This window comes from Mugil cephalus, chromosome 6, assembly GCF_022458985.1.
Source record: "Mugil cephalus isolate CIBA_MC_2020 chromosome 6, CIBA_Mcephalus_1.1, whole genome shotgun sequence".
Taxonomy (NCBI): Eukaryota; Metazoa; Chordata; class Actinopteri; order Mugiliformes; family Mugilidae; genus Mugil; species Mugil cephalus.
This window is the reverse complement of record NC_061775.1, coordinates 24709688-24719343: the sequence shown is the minus strand read 5'-3', so window position 1 is coordinate 24719343 and position 9656 is coordinate 24709688. Positions and strand designations below refer to the sequence as shown.

The window sequence follows — 9656 nt, the reverse complement described above, 5'->3', positions numbered from 1 at the left end:
CTGTTTCATCGGCCAACAGAGCAAATTATGAAAAATATAATAATCACAAAAGAGAGTTTCTAATTGTAGCTGAACCTGAGGACTACCAGCTGACAGGACATTAATCACGTCAGTGGTTCATGTAAAAGAGTGAAAGGTGTTTTTGTTGTTTTGATTGAAAAGAGTAGCACGCCCGTTATTAACCCTGCTTTTGAAGTGCATACTTTTTATAACGCAAATGATCCTGTAACTGTTTCTTGTCCCTGTAATTGTGTCATTTTGGGTTATTTAAATTAAAAAGGACATAAGCTTCGAAGCAGAGCGGGAGACTGATTATGCAAATTGTGTACATGTTTTGCTTATACTATTCATTTGTTTCTTTTCAACTATCTTCACCTATTTCTTTTTTTTACTTTTATGTCACTGCGTACTATAGCAGTCGGTACATCTAAAAGCATACAGCCATGGTAGAGTAAAATACATAGTTTAACATTTGCATTATAATAAATCTGAACAACAGATATAATCATCATTATATCTGTTGTTCAGATTTATTACGTGACATTATGAGTGAAGGCCTAGCCTCTGCTGTTAAATTTGCATATTTCTCTGACGACTCCACTTCTCACAACAGATGCGTGATCATGTCCGGGTGCCAAAACCCAAATCCAGTCACAGCCGTGGCTCTCTGTCACTGCACACTTTAAGCTTCAAGTGAAGGATTTGCTTGAAACCCCGTCTTTTTAATGCATTAATCACTTCTTGCTTGACTTAGAAAACACAAAACAAGGAAAGAGTCTGACGGTGCATTCGCTGCCGTACGACTGCAGATTTCTGTGGAAGAGCCTGAGAATTAAAACTGACATTTGTGTCAACCCTGGGCGCGCCTTCGCTGAAACTCAACATGCACAGGCTTGCACCTTCAGGGTATAAGAAGCCCGAAAAGTTGCTGAACACCACAGCAAATCCACAACATCGAAAAAACATTCTTCAGTCTTTTTGGCATCAGAAAACACATGTTGTAAGTATGAGCTCCAAATTGACTTCAGGCTTCCACACTTTGGACAAACTAGTTTTCTCGCGCTGAGCATTCTGAATGTTTTACTTCCCCTCCGGTTTGCCTTGTTCTTCTGTAATGACCGAATCTCTCTGATCTTGCTTAGCAGTAAGCATGTTGCTAAAATAAAACCGGGATGTGTTTTGCGAGCAAGTGTTTCTGATGAGGTCTTGTGATCTCGCTGTTTTTTTTTTGTTTGTTTTTTTTGTAGTGGAAGTTTCTCCTTCTGTTTTTTTTTTTTTTTCTCAGCGTGCCTGCAGCTGTCTTTCCCTTTCCCTCCCTAAGAAAACATGAAAAGGGTCCAGAGACGAGTGAGGATTCTTTGAGCGGAATGTGCTCTCCGCTGCATGTGATGCAATCCAAAAAAATAAATAAATTAAACAGAAAAAAAAAATGTGTCCGCTTGCGTTCCGATATAGCCTTTCCTCTGATGCCTTGTCCCTGACTTCAGAGAGACTGATTGATAATGCATCACATTAAAGTGCGGTTCAAAACAACACTGTCTGAGCTGTCAAAACTTTGGGGCATCTCCACGCGACGTCACTGGATGAACAACTTTTAAATTATTAAGCTAAAGCTAAATACTGTTGCTTAGCCGGAAAAAGAGCCGTCGTGAACTCCATCTGGAGTTTCCTCATAAAATGATGCTTTCCTATTCATCAGTAAACACCATATTCTGTCTTAATTTTCCACGTCTCCTATTATGATCGTGTAAATCCCACCTTTAGGGCTACATTTGGAACTGAAGCTCGTAATATTTAAGGTTAATATAATTTTATTGTTGCTTAAAAGCACACACACACATATTGCACAAGAAAGTGGCTATTCTATGTGTGTCTTTTTAAGGGCACTTTAACCCAGGTCTAAGTTCCAAAGAGCCCCAGAATTAGACAGAAGATGAATGGGATTCTGTTCACAAGTCCAGCACCCTTCTTGTTATTCTTGGGGAGTTATTCTCAGTCAGTTGGGCAGCTGTCACAGGAGCAAAGACCTCTGTGACTGTGCAGCTCAGAACCAGGCCGCCGCTGCTGCTGCTGCTTAATGGCATGCCAAAAGAAAAGAGAAAGAAATCTAGACATCAACATGCATTTTTTAATTGCTGGGCCCAGACTAGCGTGATGAGATTGATACTTTTACAGTTTCTCTTCTATAAATTAAATTACTCCTCACAGAGTTCATGCGAGCGGCAGAATCTTCTCCATCCTCACCTGTAGTAAACGGTGGATATGGACAAAGTTTGACACTCAAATCATAGCATCACACAGCTGACAATGATGCTGTTATTGGAATACGTCAGAACTCAGAACTGACTTTGTTACTGACGTTATTTCCCATTGTTATTTACATTGTTCTATTTATATTTTTGTTACATTTTGCTCCTTTTTCTTATTTTGCACTAATGTCTTTTTTTCTAAAACAATTGTGTGTAGAACAAGGACAATTATTTACATTTTATACTGTTAAATTGTTTCAATCAAAATAATTTCCATCACAATATGATCATTTTAAGCTCCTGGTATTATGCTAATTTGTTATTTCCCATCTGGCAGCTGGGTATAACTATGGTGCAGAACGTTAGCCTGACGGTTAATCTTAGCCAGACCTGATGGATCCCATAAATACAGAGAGAAAACATAAAAATAAAAATGAAAACTATTTTTTTTAAGTGTACTCCATGTATTCAGTAGATACATAATTTAACTGTGTTTAATCTCAAATAACAACAATTTTGATCAAAAAAAAAAAAGAAATCCTGCACCTGTCTTAGACGTCTATGTAACCTCCAAAAGAGTTACAGAGTCTGACGTTTAAATTTTGGACGTTCAAGTAGCAGATCTAGTTTGCATGTCGTGTAGATGTCCAGAATTAGTCTTGGACCGATGGACCCAATATAGGTATGATCTGTACGTCCATCATATGTCTAATGTTTAGTGAGTAGTTAGAAAAAACAGATTACAACACTCAACTACTCAGGTGTGTGTAAGATTAAGACAATAAAGCTCCTGCACCAGCTAAAGACTCACTGCAACAACAAGGTCAGTGCAGCTGTAGAGGGCGTAACGGTGCACAGAGAGCTGATAGTGTCCGACGGTATTTCTCTAATCTGATTTAATTCGTTCTGACTCCAGATTCCAACCAATAAAAAACTACTAGAAATGCCCTGGAAACTCCTCAACTGATGGGTAAACATGCACAGAAAATGGATTTATTCAGTAGTGGACAGACATAATCAGGATCAAACATTTATTCATTTGTTACATGAGTAAGTTTAAATCTAACTGGGCTGTTGTTAAGCTGCACTGGTGTCAGACACACCAGCAGTTTGTCTTGTGCTACAGGAGCTGATGGCTCTTTTTTTACATCCTATTTTTTTATTTATTATTATTTATTTTCATCCATCACTTGAAAAACACAAGCAAACAAGCAAATGTAAAATTTTGCATGAGGCCTGAATGTGTACAACAGTGACAGTCACTGACAAACAATGGGATGAAAGGGGGAAAAAAATACGGATTTCCCCAAGGAACAAAGTCTTTGGTCAAAAGCCTTTGATTTCTGTTTTTAAAAGCTGAGACCAAAGCAGAACTCAAAAAAATAAAGGATTGGATTTACATACACCGAGTACACCCTACAAACTCCAAATCCATTTTAACTTGTATGTCGGTATAAGAAAAAACGAGTCATGTGGCATAATCACTGTGTGAAAGACATAAAAGAAAATAACCTGCATTATTTTGAATAAAGGTACAGTGTGTAATCTGGAAAGAAACATTGCTGCTAAATAACATGAGATAATAAGACAATCTGTAACATTTATTAGATAACTAATTGTACTTCCTCCACAGAAAGCTGTTATCAAAGGTGTCATGTGGGCCTGTGACGGTTCACCTCGACGTTTTTAACAAAATGAATGTTTTGCGGTTGCAGCCGTACATTGGGCTCATGAACACGTTATGAGGATTCAATTCAGTTTAATTGTAACTTGTCTGCGCTGAGTTAGATTTAAGCCAAAACCCTCCTCTTATACCAAACTATAAGTGTCTCTCTGCCGTTTACTTGTTTGGAGATCTGAAAATTAGATGCAATTTTAATGATCTCCACGGAGAAACTGGGTCGTTGCGGCAGCAGAGAATCCGACAGAGAATGTTACACGAGGATTTACAGCAAGTGAACATGGTGGAAAGTAGAACACATAAATAAAAAAAAAAACACAGCGTTTCTGCTCACAGACGCACAAGCTGAAGCGGCTGTGAAAGGGAGATCATCATGTCTGTGGCAGATATTAACATACATTAAAAGCATGGTGGTGTGGGTGAGACTATATGTCCAGAAGTATGTTATTTGTTACTTGATCAGTTCGGGATCGAGTGAATTTGGAGGCCCGGTCAAAACCTTCTGCTGCCATCAAGGAGTGTCATTGCTATGGGGTGCGGCTCCCTGGTCTGGTCTAGGTGGGTGCTACAAGTCTAAGTAACTTCCACATGACTGAATACCAGATCCAAAAGTTTCTCAGCAGAACATTGAATTAGATGCTGAATGTCAATCACGTCTCCTGTCAGTGGTCTTAATGTTGTGGCTGATCAGTGTATATCACCTGCATTTTCTTCGATTGATCTTTCTAGATCACTGGGGCATCCAGGAAATGTATTGCTTCTTTCTTTAGCTAACAGCTGCTAACTTGCGGCAAAAAAAAACAAAACAATGCTGGCGGCCGTCAAACCAAAACAACAACAACTTGCTGAAAGATGCTAAAACGGGAGAGAGGTACCTACACAGCTGTGTGTTCTGTCAAATATAAGTAAAACGGGCTAAACTAATCTCTCGCTTTCAGTTGGATTGGGCTTCTAAATGGGATTTTGGCACAAGGGATTGTAACATCTTATCCTGTGTGATAACGAATGCATGAGAAACTAACTTTAAATCTGTTTTCACGTAACCGCGGCCAGGAAGGAGTTCCCATCCGGCGAACTGGACACCGCTGACTGATCTGATAGCTGCTATTCAATTAAGAGCCAGTATCAGCTAAGATGTGAGTCATCTCTGTTTTCATCCTCTTGGCTTAGGAGTCTGACTAAATGAGCTACTTTTGAAAAAAAAAAAAAAAATGTGAGCGATTCATATCAGTTAATTTTAAAGTGACATTTCAGAGATTAAACGTTAATAATTAGCCAATCTGATGGGGGGCAAATAAGTAGAGATAAATTGGGGTTTTGAATAATTTGATGAACAGCTAATTATACCTGACCTGACATGACCTTGTTGCTCTGCAGGGCGCATGTTGATGATGTCATGGCATGGAGAGAGTCATTCGACCAGCTTCTGGATTGTAAAAGTAAGCTCTCTCTCAAGTCTCCATCCTCCTGATTCTCCACTGTTCGGCCCCGCGCAGCATCCTGATTTTTACCCCTCGGGCTCCTTTTGGGAGCCCATAGGATATATTCCTCCCTCAAGTTCATCAAACCCATTTGGAGATATATTTACGCCGCGGCACAGATAAGAAGAGCAGTCTGAGCGGCCGGTGTAGATAGGATGATTCCTACCAGCTCGCGTTCATTTATAAAGGCGACGCTCACTCCTCATGGCTGTCACCTGACCATATTTCTATCCTCTAGTTGAAAATGACAGAAGCGGAAGATAAGTCCTCTCTTTTTCTCTTTCCGCTGTCCCCTTTCATTACTCCCCCCTCCCAAATGGAGTTAGCTGATCTGCAATATTTTAGCCCGCCCCTGTCAAGATTAACTGCCCACCAGAAGATAAATTTTGTCCCCCTTCCCGGTTGCTCCATTTCCCCTCGGAGAAAAGCACTGACATATATGATGAATCTGCAAACAGCAGGAGAAATAAATAGTTGCGTTGCATCCCGATTCCATTTACGCACCTTTACACCTCGTGTGATTGTAAGGAGTTGACTCGGAGGTGACTGATGGCTCAGTTATGGAGTGATTTGCAGATGAGAGTGAGCGTCCCCCTGAATGCGGTTTGTTTCTTGTCAATTACCGTCAGAGCTCCAGCTGTGATTTATGTACGGCACTTTGTGTGAATAACACTGCCGCCGCTCGCAGTTAGCTGTTTGTTTGTGCTCCCGGAAGACGTGTTAGGTATTTAACACCTGCGTCGGAAACCACAGCTCCGCGAATGCACCAGTAACAAAAGGGGGAAAAAGGGTGCGGGGAGCAGATAACGCGAAATATAGGTGCGTGCAATTATATGATGCTGAGGCAGCGCGCATCGGGATGCTGGCTCTGGATTTTTTTTTGAAGTTTTGAAGTTAAAAGGGGGCCTCCAGACATCTACCACAATACCTGGCGGTTTTTCTGCATCGTCTCTTTGTTCCCTGACTTCTTTGAGCTGACAAACGCGGTTATGAGGAAGGAGAATGTGAGTGAAAGATAACAGAGCCGCTTAAGTGAAGTCTCGTTCTCCTGTGATTTTCACTTAAAATAATTTCTACCTTTCTTTTTTTTTTTTTGAAAGGGACAGATTTGTTCAACTTTTAAATCAAACACACAAAAGAAATAAAAATAGAACGAGGCCTCTAGTTTCTAGTGATGACAAGCAAACAAATAGAACCACAAATAAGCTGCTGGTTGCAGGTTAAACGTGGGAAGATGTGACACATTTTTCTTATCATCTAACAACCAGATGGAAACATCCTGTGTGAGATCTCATAAATAAACTATACATCATGTCAGTCATACACTGATCAGCCACAACATTAAAACCACCAACAGGAGAAGTAAATAACATTGATCCTCTTGTGAGAGTTCATTGTTGGACCTGGCATTCATTCATGTGGATGTTACTTAGACATGTAGCACCCACCTAGACCAGACCAGGCACCCCCCACCCCATAGCAGCATGACACAGACACACACACACACACAAACAATTATAGGAACAATTGAAAAACAAATAAAAAACATGGCTTTGAAATTCACTATATCCCAAACTGATCAAGTATCTGTGGGATGATCCGCAGAGGCCCCTCCCTTCTACCCATATGAATTACATCACAACAAGATGGCTGCACCCATGAAAACATGTGCTTTGCTGATTTTTTTTTTTTTTTTTTTTAGTTTTACAGTGACAAGACCGCATGAGGCAGACATTTATAAAAATATTCAAAAGTTTTAATTGTAGAACAAAATACACTATTAATGATGGCGTTTCGAACTGTTTTGGTTTTATCTGGCTGTTGTTTTTAGCCACTGTTTTTAGCGCGACATAGACTTGTAGTTCTCATATAGCAAATGAAAAACTTACACTGTAATTACATTGTAATATTTTAACATACGTATGTAGAAAAATACTGTCTGTATGACCAATTTAGAAAACTAATCAGATATGATAATAAACACAGTATTACAGGAACTACTAAGTACTGTTTACACATGTGGCGGCCATCTTGGTAACTCAACTCGGATTCTTTAACTTTCCGAGTAGAAATGGGGATGTTCTAGTTGAAAATTCCAACTTGGAAATTCTGACTTGCGACTCACAATGACTCACAATGGAGACCTACACAGCATTAGACAGGTGGTCATAGTGTTATACCTGATCAGTGCATGGTGTTGTGCCTTGAACGCTCGTGGTTACAATGAAAACGTTTAATGCCTCTCCCTCCTCTTCCTCGTGCTAGTGCCTGCTTGCGTGTTTGCAAAATAAAACTTTTTCCACTGAACTAAAAGTGTTTACCTGCCTTTAACTGACGTCTGTATTTAATACATATTAACGTGTGAAATCTGGTTTTACAGTTGCATTTCCAAATAAATAAAACCTGTTCCAACCTGCCTTTTAGTTTCACATCAATAATTGTGTCGTGTAATAAAAATGCAGGATAGTGTCAGACCGTGCAGGGTCCTGCGTATGCAGCAACAAATAAAAAACAAAGCTGTGAACTGAACTCATGACATGTCTCTGTTGTCTGTTGGGTTTGTGCAGTGGGCCAGCTGGTGTTTGAGAACTTCTTGAGGACAGAGTACAGTGACGAGAACCTTCTATTCTGGCTGGCCTGCGAGGACTACAAAAAAATTACCAGCATGGCAGAAATGACAGAGGCCGCCAAAGGGATTTACGCCGAGTTTGTCCAAGTCGATGCGCCCAGACAGGTATGGCTTCTGTAAAGTGAGGCGTGAACGAAGTGCGACTTCTGTAGCTTCAGATCAGCCTCAGCCGCCAGTTTGCTTAACGTCTGTGTCAATCCTCCACAGCTTCACTTACTCATCCTTTATATGTATATATATATAAAAAAATGTGTGTTTACAGCCATCTTCCATTTCTTTGTGCTTCATAATTTGAATTTTTTACTATAACATCAAAAAAAAAAATGACATCCAACACAGAAGGAACTCACAAGCTGCTGTTTCCCGACACAGATAAATATTGACTGTGGGACGAGAGAGGAAATCAGTGAAAATATCTCTCACCCGGGGCCAAATTGCTTCGACAGGGCGCAGAGACTGATACGCGGCCTGATGGAAAACGACTGTTACCCGCGATTTCTGAAATCAGAAACCTACCAAGCTCTCCTGGAACAGGCCGCGCGGCGATGAAAGCCATTTGAAGAAATGAAAAAAGAAAAAAAAAAAGCTTGTCGGACGATTGATTCTGCACTTCAGAGGACTCTCCTTAGAATCTGAGTTTAAACAAAAAAAAAAGGGGGGGGGGGGAGAGAAGACGGAGGAAGCAGGAGTTAAAGGATCCCGGGGACTGGCGACGTCTAAAAGCCACACACGATTTAAATACTGTATTAAGTTTGTTTTTGAAGTCTTTTTTTTTTTTCGTTGAGGTTGCTTGACATAGCCCAAACGGGAGCAATTCAGAAAAGAAAAAGAAACATCGAGCTTAGGAAGGCTGACATTTGTTTGGACAAGTATCACGAATAAAACATTTAGGATCTGAAAGCTCAAAGTAGCAATGTGTACCCTTAAATTATTTAGAATATTGTATAGTTTGTTTGTGAAAACAATGTGTTTGCAGCCACAAAAACTAATAAAAAATGAATAATGACAGCCGCTGTGCGTCACAAGTTCACCATGTTGATATCTGATATAGGATTTTAACGGGAAACCTTAAAAAAATAAAATAAAATAACTATCAGCTCGCTGCTGGTGTTGAGAAGATGAAGCCATATAATGTTGTGCACACTGCCTCTACGTAGTTCTCAGTCACTCATTTAAAGAAGACAGATGGCAAATGCAGGAGAAGTTTGGCCCCTTGGGAATAAAACTACAGACCATGTGATTGATGTACAGCAGCGGTAACATTTCAGCCCCTGCGAACGTGTTTCAAACAACCGCCTGTTTTTGTCGGACGAAGATACTGAGTAAAATTCAGGCTGGTATTAGCTATACCAATCCGATTCCGACATTTTGTGTTAATAAACTCTAATGTGTCTGGTAAAGCTAAAAAAATAGCGTCAAATATAGTAAAGTACATTGAGGTAGCAGCCTAATTTGCTAGCCAAGCTAATACAACATCAGAAAAATGACCTTGAAATTACCTCGAATGACTGAAGTATCAAAAGTATTGATATTTTAATTTGAGAATCGATTTTAGAGCATAAAGACCTGGTATCGGAAGACATTTCAGTATCGATCCGCATGTCACTGTCTGCATC

At 40.0% G+C, this 9656-nt stretch overlaps 1 protein-coding gene across 1 annotated transcript; it reads left to right on the top strand.

Moving 5' to 3' along the window:
* The first annotated feature begins 920 nt into the window (after window positions 1–920).
* LOC125009557 (regulator of G-protein signaling 5-like) lies at window positions 921–9051 on the top strand. The gene is made up of 5 exons (XM_047587618.1): window positions 921–1000; window positions 4984–5066; window positions 5308–5369; window positions 7979–8145; window positions 8413–9051. Coding segments are annotated over exons 2-5 (408 nt in total). The 5' UTR covers window positions 921–1000; window positions 4984–5064; the 3' UTR covers window positions 8590–9051.
* The last annotated feature ends 605 nt before the right edge of the window (window positions 9052–9656 follow it).